Genomic DNA, 21,184 nt, shown 5'->3' on the forward strand with positions numbered 1-21,184 from the left:
CATGTAAAACTTGTGGCGAATCCAAAATTTTTGGGGGCGAATTAGTTTAGAAATAATTAAAATTAATTCTATATATCTTCTGGTCTGAATCTTTGGCTTCATTTGGTATTTTTAAGAAAATAATAGTTTTTAAATAAATTTTGATTTTTTCATTGTTTGTCAACACAAATGGATCATATTATTAACAAGGAAAATAAAGCTTCTAAGGCGAAAAATCATTTAGCCCTCTAAGGAGGGGTAAATCACTTTTACAGACCCAGTGTAATGAAAATAATATGATGTCATCAATTAGAAAATGTGATATCCAAAAGAAAATTTAGATGAAAAGAATTTCTTTATTCTTGGATATATTAATCTAATATGAAAACATGGGATTTGTTATGGTTAAATTAGTAGTTAGAATCTCATTTCAACTTCAATGTCAATTTATGAACATATTCTTCAACTTAAACACGTTCTACAACTTCATCGTTCAAATGACAAACCTAAACACGATCGAACAATTTCATGCCGGGAAATATTCTTTCAAGTGATGTACTGATAGGTCACATGGCCCAAAACCATCTAATTAAATTCTACTTCATGTCTCTTAGTAGAGACATGAGCATAACTGTGCAGTTTATCTGATGCTGGAGGCAATAGTTTCAAAAGAAAACTTGGCATCCAGAGGTTTGCTTTTCCTTGGAGTTTGTGTTCTATGACTATATGATTGCCCTAAATGAATTAAAATACCATATGGCGTGTAAGTTTAATTAGTTCTTGTTGCTTCTATGACTCTTTAGAAATATATCTCATCCCATTTATTCATTGTATCTCATCTCATCTCAGACTGTTTTGCTGTTATTTATGATCACGACCATGTTATGCTGCTTTCCACAATGAAGGAGAGGGGGTCCATATTATGATAGAGCCAATAAAAATAAGTTGCGGGAGTCGTACTCGTACGCATTAACTTTTGTGGCAAGTTCTATAGAGTCGGTGGAATTAACAAATCCGACAATAGGCAAGTTGAGAACCGATTTGTAATGACCCGTCATATTGTCGGACGGATCGAATTGAATAAATCAGACCAATCGGCTCGTCGACCCATGTGCACAGGCCTATCTGACACTATCTTTTTTTTTTTTTTTAAACTCCAAATACCACTGGGAATTAGTAGATCATATCAATATCTCAAGGACCAGAAAACAACGTGCAATATTCGAAAGAACAATACCAAGTTAATCTGTAAGATTTCTGCCCCAGTCTTAAAAGAGAACCAAACATTAAAAAAAAAAAAAAAAAACAGCCTGCAGAAACATGAACTTGTGATTTCTACCAAGCCCTGAATTGGAGTAATCTTGAAACATAACATGATATCCTAATTTCTCAATCAAACAGACTGAAGCCCATATCATCATCTGATTCCTCTTTCTCTTCCACCTTTTCCTCTTTCTTTGGCTCTGCTGCAGCAGGAGCAGCAGCAGCACCGCCGCCACCACCTGTTGCTGCAACTGCAACAGCACCACCACCTCCAGAAGGGACAGATGCCAATTTCTCTCTTCCAAATGCAATAAGCTCAGTAATGTCTTTACCCTTCACCTCAGACAGGAGCAGCTCAATCTTATCATCATCAACTTCAGCTCCAACGGATCCAAGGATGTCTTTCAAATTCTCAGCTGAAGGGCTGATGTTCCCTCCCAAAACAGCCAGCAAATACGCAGCTATCACCTTCATTTTACTTTATCTATGCGGGCTGGTGAATCCGAGAGAATGGAAATGAGCGCAACACAGCCTATCTGACACTATCTTTCATTGTCTTTCATATCTTACATCTCCTGTAAAGTTTCACCATTTCTAACCATTGATATACCTCAAGAAGCACAAGTTCCAAGTGTTCAGGTTCATCCTTTACCTTTTACTCTCTCTATCCCCTCCATTGCCTTTGCACCCTTTATACTCATCTCTTCCAATTTCTTTCTTTTATGCATTAAGAGCCCTTTTTCCCATGGCGAAGACTCCATTAAAATGCCATAGAGAAGAAACCCTTTAGAATGTGTTCGGTCTCTATTTTTCTAGCATTGTTTCTCTGCTTAGGCTTGAACAAATATCATTATTTGGGACCTTTGAAGTCCGATGCCTCACCTAACCCGGCGCCAACTCAACACCCGTCTCACTTCCATCGGTTCCTGATTATAATTATGTTCTGCCTGCTATTTCTACTACTCCGCCTGATCCTCCAACGACATCCAATCAAGTTCCGAAAATATGGATCTCTCCTGGGGAGTTGAGTGCCGAATAAAAGGCAGGAATAGTGATTGGAGTGTTGGCCGGTGTGGGTGCTTTGTGTGTGGCAGAGCTGTGGTACAAGAAACGCCATTTCTACGTAAGAAGGTGGTTTGGAAATGGACCCAAGAGAGCGATTCTTTGAGGTTGCAAATGAGTCCTTGACTAACTAAATGAATTGAAGTTTAAGCCCTTTTGAGATAGTGTTGTTCTTTTCGGCAGTCATTCGAACTCCAATGGGCTTCATGTGCGGCTTCAAAAGATTGTAGTTAGCTAGGCTCAATTTGTCCCTACCCAGAAAAAAAAGGCATTTTCGTTCATCTATTCGTGTTTTGCTGTATTACTGCATGCAATTATTTAAAATAAAATAAAATAAAATAAAAAATATTTAAAAAAAAAACTTGAAAATTTCACCCGATCCGAATGGAGCAGATCAGATTATATTAACCTGTATATGGTTATGCAATTTAGATGGATGAGATAATTTGTAAAAAAAATATTTATTTGAATAATAAGATAAGATAAGATGATTTTGATTTTTTTAAATTTGATAAAGGGGTGAGTGAGAGTCTCACTAATAATGAAAAATTATTTAATAATTATTAGATAATAGTTATGAATATATTAATAAAAAGTAATATTTATTATTAATTAAAAAATTTATAAATGAAGACGGTGCATTAGAAGATAGTGCACTTAAGTTTTGAAAAGCAATAATTAATTATTATTAAAAAAAATCTATAAATAAAGACCATACACTAGAAGACAGAAAGGAAGGAAGAATGGACGAAATCGATAAGGGGAAAAAAAAGGACTGCAAGAATCACTGAAGAAGATAGTGACTTTACACTGTTCCTTTTACTTTTTACTTTTATTTCAGTCATAATTTGAAGACTCTCAAATGATTGTTGAAAACGTAGAGATGAAATAAAAACAAACTTGTTGCCGTTTGGATAGCCAGAACAAACAAGCCGTACAGCTCAGATGTGGTATCCAAACCGGACCCTTAAGGTTTTAAGAACAGATCAATGTTAAAAAAGTTATTGAAATTGACCTTCTTTTATTGTTGGGAGCCTTCCGTCAATCCATCCATCTGTGAATACTGCTACTTCATTCATACTGGACAGGCGAGAGCAAAGGTTTATTTGAAAAGAAAGCATTCAAGTTGGCTGTGATCACCTCACGCACTGCTTCAAATGATTCTGGGGTCAGGACGGCACGATGTGGGGACAAGACCACATTATCCAGTGTAAATAGCTCTTTAGGAACATCAGGCTCTTTCTCAAACACATCAAGACCTGCACCACCAATCTCCCCTCGGGTCAAATATTGCACCAGTTCCTTCTCATCAATAACAGCCCCTCGTCCAACATTAATTATAACCCCTCCCTTTCCCAAAGCCGTCATAACATCTTTGTTGATTATATGGTGTGTTTCTTTTGTTAGTGCACAGCAGACAACAATAACATCACTATTAACAGCGAGGTCACAGACATTGGCATAGTAAGTATAAGGTGCAGATGGCTTTTTGTTCCTTGAGTTGTAGGCGATCCTGCAGCCGAATGCCACTAGCCTTTTTGCAACTTCAGATCCGATACTTCCTAGCCCCACAATACCGACTCTTTTCCCACCTAACTGCAATCATAGCCACTCAATATAACAAGTGACAATCAGATGATGAGGATAGAAGTGAACAGAGAATCCCGTAATCTCCTAAATAATTCCTAAAAAGCAACAAAGGAAATATGTAGAAATAGAGCAACGGAACATACCATTAAGCACATTAAATTTTACACTGCTCTCTTTTCTTTTCTTTTGATAAGTAATAAAGAAGTTTTATTGGATCATGTAAATAGGTATAACCCAAGTACACATGAAGTAGCAATTTAGATAATATCAAAGAGAAAATTAGCAATTTAGCACATTGATACCCCTGAATCATCTATGGGGTATCTCTTTTCCAAATTCTAAAGTTTGGTTTGAATAAAATTTCACCTAAGAGTATTGACATTAACTTCATCAAAGTCATCTCCAAAATTTGATGAAAAGTACATATTTTCTATAAGTCCAAAACCTCCTGAGCCATTACCCCCACATTGGATTCGCCATTGGATTCATCAAAATAATAATATAATATTATTTTTTTAATAATAATATTTTTAATTTATTTTTTTCATATTTTGCAATTACACTTACCATATATTAATCAATAATTTAAATTAATATTTTGTAATTACACTAACTATATTTTACAATTACACTAATAATATGTTAATTGATAATTTTTAATTATCTTCAAGCTCATCCCCCAGTGAAGACTACAATCATGTAGTCAACAATTCTGCTACCAAACTATGTCTGCATGTAACGAATTACAGCTTCCTCTTCTTGAAAGCAACGCATCAAGATTTCAATGACCAAACAAAAAAGTCCGTAGCTCGGGAGTCGTTCTTCCTTATTTTGGAATAAAAAAATTCTTTGGCCTGTGAACAGTATTACTTCAAATTTAAAGAATGAATTAGTTTCATTGTAGCTCAAATGCAAACGCTTTCAACGATATATGCAAAATTTACATTTCTAAACTTTTGATAAAGCAATACCAGCGCTGTTAGCTACTAGATGTTCTACATTTTGCATCTCAAACTATCACAACTGATACAGTGTACCTAAAACTAGGAACTGACAAATAGCACTCTTGGTCTAAATTTGACGGCCAAAACAGCAAAAAATAGGCAACATGGCACAATCTTGATGGTCGGATCTTAATGGAGGCTGCTATTTGACAGTTGGCAATATTTGATGGGTGTAAATGTCAATATTGATAGTCTGCGTTGCAAAATATAAAACACCTGGTAATTTAGGGGTGAAAAGTGTATTTGACCCATAAAGTTTTGAGTTGCGGGTGCCAAGCACCAAAAATTGAAAGCTTCGAAGTTACATTGTAAAAGGTTTATAATTTGGGGGATTTAAGTATAATCTTCTTTTATCCTAAGTTACACACGTAAGAACCACATACGGATGCTTTCAAGTTTCAATCTTTTTTTTTTTTTTTTTGAAATGATTCATTTTACATTTTGCATTATAATTCATTTTATAGTTGTAATATATCACTATTTAGCCAATTAATACCTAGATTTGTAGCCATACAAAACACCGATCCTCCTACACTAAGCAATATACAGTCACCCATTCAGTACTATATACCCTCCTGAAACGACCAAGATTGAGACCTGTTTTGCCTCTTATCCTATCTGTTCCTAGGTTCAGCATGGTCTCAGCTCTAAGATGAGCCCATTTCCCCGATTACAATACTTTCTAGGTTCACATTCAAAGTGGTAAAGATCTTGGTCTTGGTGGTCCCTCTAAGTCTAAGATTCAAATCTTCTTAGATGTAAACAATTTCTAGAGACTATAGAAGAAGGAACTTCCTTTTGAATTATCCAAGGTGTACGCCAGAAACCCCTTGTCAAGTGCCTTTGCACCCCCGAAAACGACCAGATTTAGCAAATTTCCAGCAAGGAGTCATATTCGCTTGCATTTATTGTCCAATCTTTCCCGTCAAACCATAATGTCAAAAACCATAAAGTACTGGGAAATTAAGGTCAAAACTCACTTTTTCATTATTTCTTGTCACGGTTGTAGATTCTACAAAATTTCCACTGAGGGGCAACGAGCCACGTCTTAATCAACATCATAACGTTTCCTATTTTTCCCATATTGAATTGACTCACAAAGCATTCAACCTGATACAGGATATACTTGCGCAATCCTTTTTGACAAGTTGGAGAGCATCCTTCAATTTCTATTCTATCAATAAAACACCTTCATGATAAACTTGCAACTTTCATTTTTCGGCTTTTGGTTTTGTAGTCATCAATCCTAAGAGGGAAAAAAAAAACCTACACAGAATAAAGTCATATACCTTAAAGCCAAGCGGGTACTCTGGCTTTCGAGGCCACGACCCGGTCCGAACAAACCGGTCAGCGGCCGAGATTCGACGAAATACATCAAGCAACAGTGCGACAGCGTAGTCTGCAACGTCCTCCGAGTAGGCGGAGCCGGCGTTTGTGACGGCGATGCCGCGGCGGCGGCAATCAGTAAGGTTGATGTGATCGACGCCGGCGCTGGATCCCACCACGAGACGAAGGGAAGGAAGGAGATCGAGAAGGTCAGCGTTGACAGGGGTGGGGCCCACGGTGATGAGGGCGCGGATGGACGGGGCGTGGCGGGAGAGGAAGTCCTGAGGCGACTCATCGGTAGCAGAGGCGATTGGGTCGAGAAGGCGGAAGGTTGTCCGCATGTCGAACGGGAGAGCGAACCTGGGGAGGCGGTGTACCAGCACGAGAGGCCGGCGGTCTGCTTCTTCTTCGTTCCCACTTGGGATGTTGACGTTTTCATGAGCAGGCATTGTAACAGACTACAGTACGACACAGTAAAGGTCAACGAAAACAATTCCTTTGTTCTTATACTTTTTACTTTTTAAGCATGAAATAATATTGAAAAATAATATTGGAACCAACCTCTGTTTTGTGTAATCTGGATCACAACCTGTGTGTCACTAAGTAAAATAATCAAAAACACATTCATAACAAAATCTACTTCCATCATTCACACATTTTATTTCTCTCTCTCTACCCCGTTTCGCTCGAGTCCCCCGTCCTCGCCCTTCACCCATGTCTCCCCCCACCCCCACTATTTGCTCGTGGGAGCCTCACCCCCACCCAGCGTCGGTATCCTCTCCCCCTCCCCCACCCCCACCCCCACCCGGCTTCTGGAACTGTGGGTGGCGGCGTACGGCTCGGTAAGGGGCAGAACTCGTATGGGTGAAATCTATTTCGAGAAAGATAAGGAGAGAGCTGCCGTGCTTAACGGGGCTAAGGGAAGGTCAAAAGGTTCGGTGGTGCTCAACGATGGGGCTGGAGGCTGACGACAGTAGCGATAATAGCGTCAAACTGTGTGGGAGAACCTATTTCGAGTTTCGCGTGGGGGCGCTACAAATGGGACTTCTGTGGAGGTTTGAAGGTGGTTGGAGGTTGTTAGCGTGAGGAGGAGCCGATGGTGGTGGGCGGTGGCACTACAGGTGGCGCACGGCGGGACTGGGTGAGGCAATGAGCCAAGAGAGGGAATCGAGTGGGGGAGAGGGAATCGGGTGGGGGAGGGGAAAACAAGATTTTGATTAAAAAAAAAAAAAGCACACGCAATGTGTGCTACGGATCAGCCGTGAACAGGAGCTGATCCGTAGCATTACTCGTGAATGCTATCATTTCCAATAAAATCATTTTGAATAAAATTTCCTACCTAAAATATATCATTCTTAAAATTTTATCCTAAATTTTACTAATTTTTTTAAAATTTTCTACATTTCATTCCATATATTTTTTCTATTCTATTAAAATAAATTTTTCTAATTTTTCTTTATTATTTTTTTTTTCTCACTTCTATTTACAATCTTAAATCACTCTTTTATCTTTTTTCGATGTGGAGCAAGTTCAATTTCTACGTAAATTTTTAACACGAAGTTAATTTTTTTTATCACAGTACGATAATAGTTTTGAAATTATTATAATTTTACAAATAATAAATATTTACTTTTTCCAACGGTATTTTATTTGTTGTAATGGATAAATAAAAAATAAGATTTTCATTTTTTTGCTAGATCTAACGAAGATTGAAATGATCTAAACTTTAGGCACACTTGATAAATTGCAGATTCATTCTCAATAATTGAAATACAAAATTGGAAAGAGATCAAATACATTTATAATATTTTATCAATTCTATGTACAAATACTACTATTGCCCATCCACACTAGCCCCAACACACAAATTTAATGTGCAAACAATAAAACTATATTATTTTTACAATTATTGAAAATGTCCATACACCGAGCCCAAAAGTTTAGTACATGTCTCCATAAGATTACTCAAAATTTTTCAAAATAAATAACCAAGACATCGAAATCAAAATAACCAAACTGGTTTTCTCCAGTTTTCTCTTTCGCCTCTCTAAATCAATTTTTAGTCGATGTGTATTGAGGCTTGTATCTTATGAAGTTTGATTTTTAATCAGTTAATTGTCTTTTGGCCATATGCTATTAGTTCTAAATCATACCACTAGAAAAATCTGCAAGCTTGCCCAGCCTGCACGATTGACAAGTATTGAAATCTGTAAGCACAATAGTACCACAACAATTCAGCAAATAAGACCACCAACAAATATAAAATTACCTCATAGTTTTGGCCACTGAAAAATCGGCACCCCTCATTATCCACAGTATGAGCAGTTCGTCGACATGCTTTAGTACCCTAATAACATACTAGGTATTCATTCTGACGATAGTTTGTTGAGTGTGAGATATTGTTAGTATTACTATTTGACCCAAATATTGGATAGTGTTGTCTTATGTTTTGCTTCAAGTTTGTAGACAAATAGTGAGCATTTCCATACTCAACTTTCTCCTGTGAAGTCCCCAAATATACCCAAACCACTAACTCATACAAAGTGGCTCAGAAAAAGAATAGTAACATATAGGAAAAAAAACATGCTTGAGTGGCTACAACAATAGTTATCTTTGTGATTGGTCGTCCGGTTTACCATGTCGTGATGTATGTTACAAATTTTTTGTATTCCTACTCAACTTTATTATCATACTCAACTTTATTATCATCACGGAATGAAAACAAAGAAAACATAAAAAATGGTTAATAATGCAAACCAACACGGTAACATTATGGTTAACAATTTCTCCAATGCAAACCAACACAAAATTTAAACCAACACACACAACAACATTATGCAAACCAACACAGAATTCAAACCAACACACACACAATTTAACAATCTAAAAAATGGTTAGCAATGCAAACCAACATGGTAACATTATGGTTACTAATTTAACAATGCAAACCAACAAAGCCAACACGATTATATTATGGTTATCAATGCCAACCAACACAAAATTCATTAATTATAGATTGTCAAACAGAATGAAAACAAAGAGAAACTAAAAAATGGTTAAAAATGCAAACTAATACAAAATTTGAATGGCCAACAAGCAGTGTATGAATGGATTCAAAGGTACAAACAATTTTCTCAAACCAGAATAATGCAATTGATGAAATTAGTCTAAACTAAACTTTATTGCCCCTCGAATGTCTGACATGAAGAAAAATTAAGATCCAAATTCAAACCCTAGAGTAGCTCACAATGTAGGGTTTTCGATTTTGAGTGTCCAAAGATCCAAATACATACATACAATAAGTCGAAACTGTGTAATGTCTCAGATGAAAGCCATGGTAGTTCAAAATTTGGGTGTGTTCGATTTGTGCGAGAGAGAAGGATAGAGTTCAAACATGGATGAAACCGAAACAACAAGTGTATTTGTGCAAGAGAGAAAGGCAAAGACTCACATGAAATCTGACCGATGAAGAGGGGCCTTTGAAGATGGTGGCAAACGGTGTGAGAGAGGGCCGATAAGAACAAGGGGAATCGAGACTTGAAATAGATTTTCACGCAAGACCAACAACAGGAAAGTCAAATGGGTTGATTGAGGATGTATATTGGTTTCCCAAATATGAAGAATCACTGCATCAACCCTAAATCAAGTCTCTTATTTAGGGATCCAAAATGGATGAGATTTTTGAGATTTTCCTAAATTTGTTTCCCAAAATATAAAGATAAAGGGCGTTTAGGGAAGCGGATGTGAATGTTTTTACGTCTTTAATTTGAACAAATAATTAATATTTGTTTTTAAATCTTCTCAATTAAAAAAAACACATTTTACAAAAGAGTAAAGCTAGATGTAGTATTTTTTTTAGGAGAAAACCTGAAAGCCGGTCCGGCTGTTGTTACTCAATAAACAGCCCTCCAATAGCAGGCTAATGTTGCAGGCCTCCACATTAGCCTTCTATTGTACATATTGTAGAGTTGCCTACACCTGATTAACTCATCACAGTCCAACCCTCCCATGCTCCATCACATGAGATCTTGACCCCACACTCATCCCCGATAGCAACTCGATCCCCCAAGCCAGGTGTAGGATGGAGGTCGACCCCGAGAGAAAATCTCACCACAACTCGACGGACGACAACTGTGAGATCTCAACCCCAAATGGTGTAAATCAGTTTTGGGTAAATCAGTTTATGCCCATGACGTCTCTCTCTCTCTCTCTATCTCTCTCTCCCTCTCGACCCTCATCACTTAGATTATGAAAACCATTTTTCTCAAGATCCAAAATGGTGTAAATCAACTAAACTTAGATTAATAAGAACATGATTCTAGTTTGGTTGGGCATATCACAATCACATCTCAATTTAATTATCTAGGTGGGTTGGGTGTTGTTAGGACTTGGGTTGATATTTTGGGTAAAAAAAGAAAAATCCAAAAACATGAGAAACAGGCCAATGAATACGACTTGTTTCTTTACCTTGCATAGACGTTCCCCCTGTCTCTTTTGCTTTATTCGCCATCGTCTCTTTTTTGCCGTCGTTCACAGTGCTGTGAAGTGTGGAAGGGGCTTTGGTGAGGAAGGCATGGGTTCTATCTCTTTTGTTGTGGGGTGAACGGTGCTCTTTTCATTTGTGGGTTTTAATCATATGCGGGCTTGTGTATTGTGTATTTTTCCAACTTTCTAATGTGTCTTTTGTGTTATTAGAAGGCTGTTTTTCTCCCATTACCAGTTGGACTATTCTAAAGCGCTTCACTTTTTTTAAAGTAGGATCTGTCATTAAAAAAATAATTCTTTTTATATAGATTTTATATTTATTCATTTTTTCAAATTGAGTGTGCAAGACTTGTACGCTCTAGAACTATAAACATCATTTTTCTTTACAAAAAATAAAATATTAAACATATTTTTAATAGATCACATCACTTAGAAATGATTTGGAAATTATTTATACAATTTTAAGTATGTAAGTTCCGTACATCCTTTTAAAAAAGAAATAGATAAATATTGAGATTCAAATAAAAAAATTAATTTTCAATGGTGAGGTGACTCCTACTATTTTTTAAAATGCATAAGCAAGATTGCACAACTTAAAACTCTTAACTAACATTACTTCTTTTATAGACTATAAACATATTTCAAACTGTTCAATTCGGTAGAACTCCAATTATTTTGCACAAAACTTTGAAAATATTCATCTAACGAACTTCTCAATAGTTTCAGAAAATCTCAAACAAATTTTCAATGCAAACATGAAATATAATTCCTTGGAATAGACTTGTTTGGGTGTCAAACCCTTCTCAACTTATTTCAAATTAATTATTGATGAGACTTAGTATTTTTTTAACTTTTCATATAAAGTTATATATTTCAGCTTACTTCATACATTCAGATACATATGTTAATCCACTTCACACATTTAAACACATTTTAATGAAAATCACAAAATATCACTATTCACATATCAACTTAAATTAGGCCTGCTACCCGCATGGTGCGGGGCGGGGGGTGCCCTTCCCCGCACCCCGCTCCGCACCATGCGGGGTTGGGGATTTTCTCCCCGCCCCGCACCATCCTTATTACTAAGTCTCACATTGCTTAAGGATAACTATTGTATTGCCTTGGTCTCCTATATAAAGATTGGCCTAAGAGGCCAAAACAATCCAATGACTTGAATATAATTTTAAGTCTTTTATAAATTGTGTATATCTATATACAATATATTTATTTAATATATATAAATAATTTTTTTTTTAATGTGGGGCGGGGGCGGGGCGGGGCCCCGTCCCGCCCCCGCTATGCCCTCCCCATGGGTGGGGGGGCCCACCCCTAACTTAAATCATCTGAAATAACTTCAACAGCCAAACATAGCCAAGTAAACAGTTTCGAGTTCTTGGACTATGGCTCAAGATTGAAAAAAAAAAAAAAAACATGGTTTAAACTTTTGTTTGTTGGGAAATGATTTGGTCGTTAACTATCCATTCAAAATTATAGCGATTTGTTAATCCAATATTATATGTGACATTTCACGTCTAAGCAATCGGGATATGACATCTCAAGACTTGAATAAATGTAAAATACACAAAAATATAAAAAAAAAAAAAGTCCAAAAGATTAAAATTAAACGAAAAAATAATTTTTGAATTTAATAGCGATACTATGTATTCAACCATAAAAATGACATTGTACGATTTGTATTCCAATTTCCAATGCCTAAACCTTCCTATGAGAATAATTGGACATGTCAACACGGGGGCTTTGAAGTAAGGCCGAAAGTCCACATGCAGGCTTCAACTTCTTGAGGCCTATATAAAATGGGCCAGATGTTCGGCCCAAATTTTCTTGCACATTGAATTCGAACCTTCCTTCCACTCACGTTACGCTGAGTGGCAAGAAGGTTTCAAAAGTATTTTTAATTTTATGAAAAAATATTTATATTTATAATATATATTTGAAAAAATATTTTAATTTTTTTAAAATTTAAAATTATTTATAATTTTATTTTAAGTAAACTATATACAAATTTTAAATAAATAAAAATAGGTCTTTTATAAAAAAAAATTAATCATATTAAAAATAAATATTTTTTTATATCTTTTCACAATAAATTTATTTTACAAAAAAATCTATACAAATTTGTTTATTTAGAATTTATACATATGATTACTCTTTTCTACTTATAGTTTAAGGCATCATCTTTAAAATTGAGGGGTTGTTGGATATAAAAAATCTTAACGTATTTTATCTAATTATTATAATTATTATATAAAATATAATAAATAATTTAAATTTTTTATATTTTAAAAGAAAAATAATATTTTAAATCTCGGTTATAATATAGGGTGAGGTGGGTTCGTATATTTAAAATAATAATAATAAGAATAAGAATAAGAAGTTGGAGAGAGACAAAGAGGAAGAGAAAATAGTTAGGGCTTATCGGAAGTTGCAGTAACTTATCGTTCCCGAACGACTTTGCTTCTTCTCCTTTCTTTCATTCGCTCTCTTGATCTCTTTATCTAAAGAAGGTACGCTTTTACTTCTCTTCCGAATCTTGGTTTCACTTTCAATCTTTTTTCCTTCGTTTTCTTGCTTGTATAACATTCTGTAACTTGTATTATATGCTCACCTAATAAAAAAGTAATTTGTCCTATAAGCTCTGTTTGGTTGAAGATAAAATTTTGGGAAAGAGGAAAAGATTAACTTACTTAAGCTTGATTTATTGTTAACTGTTATATGTGAGTTGATTGAGGCTGATTCAATGCAACTGCTTCTTTCAATTCTTGCGGCTTTTACAATATTGCCTTTCGTATATAGGAGACTAACGGAATGCAATGGATGAAACTTACTCGGAACTGGGGGGAGCTTAGTGAAGTGTGTTTTCGTAGTATTGGCTTGATGTTTATTAAGCAAGTCAAACTGCTCATGATTGACCAAAATCCTATATTTCGTGAGTTGGTGGGTCTGATCTTCATAATATTATTGTATGAGATGTGTTTTATTTGAATTTTGATGTTCGGGGGAAAGGAAGTGGTAATTGGTATAGTTGATTTCTTTGTTAGAGAGGATACGAACGAAAGGGCATATTGTAGTGGTGTCGGATAATGTGTACTTTCTAAATATTTGAGCCCTTAGACACTTGCAGAGTCCCTCAAATCAATAAATGATAACACTTGATTATGAAAGTCAAGGGTTTAGTGAAAAATGGCCAGGCAGGGGGTTTCCGTTTCATGTTTTGCTACCAAAAAGCTACACCAACAAATCAGGTGTTTAACCATATTGTTGGGTTATTTCTTGGTTGCCATAAAATGTTCGCCTTTGTCACAGTAGAGGTGAAAGTCCTGGTAGTTGGTTCATAAGTTTATAGCATGCATTATATACTGTACTGGGAGTCGTGGTTCCTACTAGATTTGGAAGGTGAGTTGGCATTTCTTATGCCCTTTTTTCTTGGGCCTGACCTCCACCCATTCATCCGAGCCATCACCTTTAGAATCCTTGTCCGCTGGTTTTTGGCTTGATTTAAGTAGAGGACATTGGACATTGGTGTGTCCAAATACTTTGCAGTGTGTACATACTTGAGGCTTCCAGTCATTCTCGTTTATTCTTGTGAACTAGGGGTGGGCAGCGGGGCCCCACCCCATTTGCCCCACCCCCACATGGCGTGGCGGGCAACCCTACCCTGCAGGGCAAGACACTTGCTGGGGCGTGGGGCGGTATGGCCCCAGCAAGGCCTCGCCCAGTCCCTCGCCCCACACCCAATTTTTTTTATATATAAATATTTATTATTTTTACTATATAAATATATTAATATATATTAAGTATAACTTTTACTTAATACTTTGTGTAAATTATAGCATAGTAGGGTGACCCTTTTATAGATTGTCTTGACAATACAAGTCTCACACTTAAACAATGTGAGACTCTTGTATTACACTACAACTTACACAAAATATGCACTGGCAAATTTAAAAATTACAGTTTTTTAAATTATTAAAGACTACAGTTTTTTAAATTATAGTCATATTTACCAATTTAAATTTACAATTTGAGTCCAAAAATGTGTTTTTGATCACTTTTGGACCCAAAAATAATTTTTGGGCCTAGTGGACTGTAGTCCATTATTGTCTATTGAAGTGGGCGGGGGGTGGGGAGGGGGCTACCCTGCACCGTATGGTGGGGGCAGCACCCCCTATTGTGAATTTATACCTATACTTGGTATTGCCTGTCTTTTTTTTTTTTGCTCAGTAGTTGTTCTTGGGCATTTAACAAAACTATTCTATAGATTTCTGATGCCCTATATTATTTTCATGCAATAATATTTCTATTTTCTTGTCATCTCCTACATTAGGTTGTTGGGGATGTCTTCTGATACTGCAAAAGAAAATGCATCTGTAGTCGATTCATCAGTGACTGAATGGAAACAAGATATGGGAAATTCGGATGACCCAGGTAATAATTGATGAAAGTTACTTATAAAAAAAAAAAAAGAAGATAATTGATGCTAGTTACTCTATTTTTAACTAATTGTGTAAAACAAGTTTTGGTGCGTTGCATTGTAATTATGTATGTTATGTTTACTTAAATAGAGTCATTAGTATCTTACTCCAGTTTGCACGTCAATCTTTTGATAAATGTTAGATTTTCTGCCTCTTCATTGGGATTTAAAATCATTAGTTGATGAACAGTGGATGCTTGTCAATTAAACATCTTAATTGGGGAAATATCCTAAAATATTCAATCCAGCCATATAACTAATTGAAAAATTCTTCTTATCAGCCATATAATTGGGGAAATATTCTTCTTATTCAATCCAGCCTAATTATGTGGATTAATAAAGAGAGAATCTTCGGACAGGTCTGGTGTTGAACCTCAAATAACACCTTCCAATGAGGTTGTGCCACGTTGTCATCCCATTTGGCTAGCCGCGCATACACTGAATCGCAGGCTGCATACACAGAAACTCTCTCCCAAGACCATCATCTTAAGACCCTCCCATCTCCAAGACTCTCTCTACCAAGACCTTCGAAGACCCACCCATTCTTCCATTGTTGTGACCCTCTCTCCCTACCGTTAGCTTCTCTTTGGAGACCCATTCTTTCGTTGTCTTGACCATCGAAGCCCCTCGAAGCCGAATCTACAGCAGTTCAAACCCACAATAATTTGCAATGAAAGCTCAAATTTGCAGTGTCCAAATCCACAATAAAAATCAAAGAGATTAAATTGCAATCCCATTACATTGACAAACCCATTAGCCAAAAACACAATCACACAAAAGAATCGTGTTGCAAAGATTTCTAAATCATTGTTGATAACAACATTTGCAAGGAAACTAGATTTTCGGCATAGGATTCAAAATAGTAGTGCTATAAACCAAACACAACGTACAAAAATGTCCAGATCTTGAGATAAATGCCCATATCTCCTTTCGTCAAATGCTCGCAGATAAAACCAGAGACAACATGCAAAAACTCCCAAACAAAATGCACATTTTTGTACACCATTTTATACGTTGTGTCAAAAATGCCTCAAGACATTGCCTATCCCCTTCCGTCAAATGCCCAGATCTTAATTTGCAAGGAAATGGATAACAAGAAAACACATTTCTTTACATACACACATTTGCATTAGAAAGTCTATGAAAAATTTAACCATTTTATGTTTTTTTAGAGGCCGACAGGCTTGAGGAGAGAGAGAGAGAGCTTGAGGAGGGAGAGAGAGAGAGTGAAGGAGGGGGGAGGGACAGAGCAGGTGGGGGTTGGGGGAGTGACGACGATAGGTGTCGAACAAAGTGAAGATCGGGTTGGGGGGGAGGGGGGCATACACTGCATGCACCTCCAGTTTTCATTTTCCTAGAGTTTCTATGTGTCTTACTGTTATTAGTGGGTATAACATGAAGTTTTACACCCATCCGGCTGGTGGCTTCACCCATTAATAAATTATTCTTACTTATATATAAAAAAAAAAAACTCATTGAAATCTGAATATTTGACGTAGGAATAATCTGAAATTTTCTTGTCAGAGAGCTTTAGTTACAAAGGTAATGAGGGCAGCTACCCATCAAGGGCGGAAAAAGCAGGGAACTCTTGTGATCTACTTGGGATTTCAACTACTAACAAAAAGGGTAGATTGTACAATACAAGATATTTCATCATTAAGAGTTTGAACCATCATAACATCCAACTCTCAATTGAGAAAGGAATTTGGGCTACTCAAGTCATGAATGAACCTATTCTTGAAGAAGCCTTCCATGTAAGATCCCTTGTTTGCTTTCATGTACTGCTTTCTCATCTATTGATGCTTTATAGAGAGAAGCATATGGTTGTCTTGCAGAACTCTGGTAAAGTAATTCTTATATATAGTGTAAACATGAGTGGCTTCTTCCAAGGGTACGCCCAAATGATGTCTTCTGTTGGTTGGAGGCGAGACAATGTTTGGAGTCAAGGAAATGGCAAAAGCAATCCCTGGGGGCGCAGCTTTAAGGTCAAGTGGCTGTGTTTAAATGACTTACCTTTTCAAAAGACTCTTCATCTCAAGAACCCATTGAATGACTACAAACCCGTCAAAATTAGCCGGGATTGCCAGGTGTACTTTTATATCAAGTGCTTTTTTCTTTTGTTTTGTTTTATTTTTTTTTTGGTGGGGGTGGAGGCTTTGAATCCAGTTTAAGAAAATGACTTCGAGTCATGTATTCTTCAGGAGTTATCTCCAGATATTGGAGAAGCTCTCTGTGAGCTCCTTAATGCGAAGAGTGATGTGGATGACTCGCTGAGTAGGTATGTCTCTTAAGAAGCTGAGTGGTCAACGTGCTTTTTATACAAGAGCAATGCCTAAGCGTGCTTTTTTTTTTTTTTTTTTTGTGGAAATTTTTTTTTTTGTCAAATTCCAAGTTGATTACTTATTGGTTATTATTGCTTTATGCTGGAGCAGTCTTTACAGGAACGATCTTCCTTCGAAAAGGCTTTGTGTAGAGTCTCCATGTTCTTTAGGGGATGAAGACTATAATGTGCCTCAAATGCATATGTCATGGTCCAGAACGCCCATCCTTTATCCTTCACTGCTGTATCCACATCAGGTTGAAGCAAATAGAATTGATTTAGCAAACCAGAGTTCTACAGGGGTTACTTTTTCTAAAAATTCGCCTATGACTACTGGTGCATCAAAAGTTGAAAGGATGAAACGTTCCCACATTAGTGGAGACTTTACCAATTTACGAGTGGAAATGGATATGTCTCCTCGTTTTGATAGTTGGGGTTTGTCAGCAGAAAGCCCGCATGCTAGTACTCTGACAGAGGATGATTTCCTTGAAATGGTATTAGTGTTCTAGCTTAGTTTCTCTGTTCTAATTGAGATCACTAATCTCTCTCTCTGCCTAATTTGATGTTGAATCCCAGTAAATTTTAGGTTTTGCATTCTTTATCCAATGCTTGCTTTGTGAATTATCCGCCAATGGAGCCTTATCCTTGGTGTCTTTTTTTAGTTCGATTTACATGGTTATTGAGAAAATTTCTCATGATGGCTTAGGATTGGAACTTTTTCGATTCCTGATAAACTGCATTTCGTGGTTTCTTATTGCAGTCTTATGAAGAATATCTGGAGCATACTAGAAGCAGCAAACAGTTATGCCTCCCTGTCAGTACGGTTATCTTACTACATTTCACAGATTTTTATCTCCTTTTATTTCTAATTAGTTGCTCATATTATTAGTTTAAGACTACTATATACCTTCCGTGTGGTGACATGTCTATTGAGCATGATTTATAATATGGACCTACGCACATTGTCTCTCATACCTTTTTTGGATAATTAAAGTGACCTGTTCGTAACTTATGCGGTTCTGTTTTTATCATTCTAGAGAGTTATTATGGTTATTGTGGATAAATATCAGTGCAGTAGTGATTTATCCACCATCTGATTTTAAACCAAGAGGTATCTTGGGGCCTATCAGTTGGATGTTCCGAATCATGATGTGAGCGGAGCCTAAATAGCAGTCACCGGAGCTGTTCCAACCGGACATATCTCTTGACTCATTCTATTGTTTTGAAATAATTAGAATCTAGTCAAGCGGGACAGGTGGGTGGACCATCCCGATGGTCAAACAATCCTAAACCGAGTCATTACTACTGTCTGACAGGTTGCTGGACCGTCTGGGAAAATGAAGGAGTCATCAAGAAGCAAAAAGCATGATGAAAATATGTAAGTCTATTTCTGAAAACCGGGGCTTCATTTTCTCAGATCACCATTTGTTTTACTTGGTGAAATGTTGTGCAGAAATTCAATCTCTAAAGCTGACCAGTGTTGCTCACGTAAGAGGACTCATTGTTCATCTCAGAAATAATCGCTTCTTTGATGTAGGAAAGCTTCTTTCTCTCTCCGGAAGGTGTTGCTGTTTTCAGGAGTTTCGCCATTTCCTGCAAGGCAATGACCAGTGAAGTTATTTGTTCTTTCCCCAAATTGGGACTCGATATGTTGTTGTATAAAATCGTACTATAACATAAAATCTCATAACGGGACTTACTGGGGGCTGGTTGCCAACTTGTACATATATTGATGCAGCATTGGCTCCTCTCTCTCTATCTCTCTCTCTCTCTCTCTGGTGATACGTCTATAAATCAAGAGCTTTGGGGAATGAAAGCTATGGCATGATTGTACAATTTTAAGTATGGATCCAGAATTTTCACGAGTTTGAAAGTAGGAGAAACAATGCTAAGAAAGTTAAAAAACAACAGTCTGTCTTGTATTCACCCCCAAGTCTCTTTTGCAGCTGTGTTAGAATGAAAGACCTCAGAAAATCCACCAGCAATTTTAAAATCAATTTATTGTAACGTATTGAGATTTTTTTAGTAGAGAGAAGAATGAGTACAATAAAATAATCATACAAGATATAAGGATTTTATTCTCTCTCTCGTAAAAAGAAAAGAGAGAAGCTACCGGTTAGGTGCCTATCCCGTTTTTACACCCGCCAAAGATGCGCTGTCACGTAGGAGATGCAGGAGATTGTATTCTACACTTGCAAGCATTATAAAAAAAAATTCACATCTTCCCCTCTTTCCATGGAAATGGTGTATCTCATACCTATCAAGTTTTAGAAGAACTGAAACCTGCAGGTTTCAGTGTATGAATCTCAAATCGTCAACCAAAGATCATATTCCTGGTTGTTTGTTGATCAACGACTTGTCGCATATAAAGTTTTTGCAGATGTGGAAGCATACGTACGTAGAACCAATTTACGTATACTTAGTTTTTGCTAGAGGTGTCTCTTTAGAGAATTGTCAACGAAGTCCTTAAAGTTTTCATTACTCAAATCCAGATTTCCCTCTTCTTGAATCTTCTGCTGGTCAAATTTCAAAATGGACAATGAAGTCCATAGCTCTCTCTAACTTTTGGACAACATATTGGTTTGAGCTACATCTTTTGTATTACGAAGGAGAGAAAGGATGTCATGGATGGTGTGATCAGGCAACGGATGATAAGATTCATGGATTCAACTATTTGGTGCATGTTGTAATCTTTTCTATAGTTTTCTGCTAACAAGAAGTATCAAAACAATTTCTATCAAAATGTTTCACATCTTATTGCAGGGGCGTTGGGAGAGAGAAATGGAGAAGGGGAGAGGAAAACAGCGCAAGATGAAGAGAAAAGATAGGGGATACTGGGCGAGGGAAAGGGGAGAGAAATGACTTTTTTTTTTTTATCATGCATGTAGGTGTAAAATGAAGTTTCCTACACCGCCTAGGTGGCAGCGCGTCATTAGCGAGTGTAAAAGTTGGGAAGGCACCCGTCTGGCCTTGAGCTTTTTCCAAAAGAAAACTGCATATTCATTGCAAAAAACATCAGTTTAATTGGGAACCCTAATTATTATTTGGCGAGAAATATGTTAGCCACAAATAGATTATATAAAAATAATCTTACAAATTGATGTGATTTTATATGATTCGTTTTGTAAAATTATTTTTATTATAAAATAGATCTAACAGATTATATAAAATATAATCTACTTCAATTTGTAAGATTGATTTTGTATAATATATTTATAGCTATGCTTCCAAACTCTGAGGCGACAAACAGACTCGTTGTTATCATTGTATGTATTATGACTCAAGTCTTATCAGTAGGGAATTCCATGCCATGTCATCCAGGGCAATTTTGAGTAATCGTTGTTAACTAATTTTCAAGTCTGTCTCAGACTCTCATGTGAAACTTCTCCTTAGCGCCGATGAAAGCCTCTTTCTTGCCGTAAGTGCAAGTTATTATTTCTCTACTTTTTGGAATGTGTTTTTTTTTTTAAAAAAAAAAAAATCTTTCTAGTGTTCTGGTTGTGTACTTGCAATGGCGGATGATCTTACGGAGCGATGAAGTTCCCTTTCATTATCTGAAGCCAAAAAATCCATCATACGCCTGTCTAATTCTATGGAGTCAAATAAAGCTTTTGACACTATGAAGTGTTATCTATTTAAGTTTCTGACTGTGAAGTTTTA

At 36.6% G+C, this 21,184-nt stretch overlaps 3 protein-coding genes across 7 annotated transcripts; 1 reads left to right on the forward strand and 2 right to left on the reverse strand.

Moving 5' to 3' along the window:
- Window positions 1–1,251: 1,251 nt before the first annotated feature.
- LOC108990843 (60S acidic ribosomal protein P2-2-like) lies at window positions 1,252–1,769 on the reverse strand. Its single transcript, XM_018964939.2, has one exon. It carries the CDS (start codon window positions 1,714–1,716, stop codon window positions 1,369–1,371), a length of 348 nt encoding a protein of 115 aa, XP_018820484.1. The 5' UTR covers window positions 1,717–1,769; the 3' UTR covers window positions 1,252–1,368.
- Window positions 1,770–3,149: 1,380 nt separating this feature from the next.
- LOC108990844 (glyoxylate/hydroxypyruvate reductase HPR3) lies at window positions 3,150–6,718 on the reverse strand. The gene is made up of 2 exons (XM_018964940.2): window positions 6,188–6,718; window positions 3,150–3,900 (listed from the first exon to the last, which is right to left on the reverse strand). The coding sequence occupies exons 1-2, from the start codon at window positions 6,671–6,673 to the stop codon at window positions 3,376–3,378; spliced, it is 1,011 nt and encodes a 336-aa protein (XP_018820485.2). The 5' UTR covers window positions 6,674–6,718; the 3' UTR covers window positions 3,150–3,375.
- Window positions 6,719–13,071: 6,353 nt separating this feature from the next.
- LOC108990863 (YTH domain-containing protein 1-like) lies at window positions 13,072–19,280 on the forward strand. 5 transcript variants are annotated; one of them, XM_018964962.2, is made up of 10 exons: window positions 13,101–13,237; window positions 13,527–13,667; window positions 15,058–15,158; window positions 16,729–16,958; window positions 17,040–17,291; window positions 17,406–17,482; window positions 17,637–18,018; window positions 18,285–18,338; window positions 18,841–18,902; window positions 19,062–19,280. In XM_018964962.2, exons 3-10 carry the CDS (start codon window positions 15,068–15,070, stop codon window positions 19,129–19,131), a joined length of 1,218 nt encoding a protein of 405 aa, XP_018820507.2. In that variant the 5' UTR covers window positions 13,101–13,237; window positions 13,527–13,667; window positions 15,058–15,067; the 3' UTR covers window positions 19,132–19,280. The 5 variants fall into 5 exon arrangements, with proteins under 5 accessions (XP_018820509.2, XP_018820507.2, XP_018820510.2 ...); XM_018964964.2 differs by lacking the exon at window positions 13,527–13,667 and having other exon boundaries at window positions 13,072–13,237; window positions 18,978–19,280; XM_018964965.2 differs by lacking the exon at window positions 13,527–13,667 and having other exon boundaries at window positions 18,285–18,342; window positions 18,978–19,280.
- Window positions 19,281–21,184: the final 1,904 nt, after the last annotated feature.

The sequence above is a fragment of the Juglans regia genome, chromosome 9 (genome assembly GCF_001411555.2).
Source record: "Juglans regia cultivar Chandler chromosome 9, Walnut 2.0, whole genome shotgun sequence".
Lineage (NCBI taxonomy): Eukaryota > Viridiplantae > Streptophyta > Magnoliopsida > Fagales > Juglandaceae > Juglans > Juglans regia.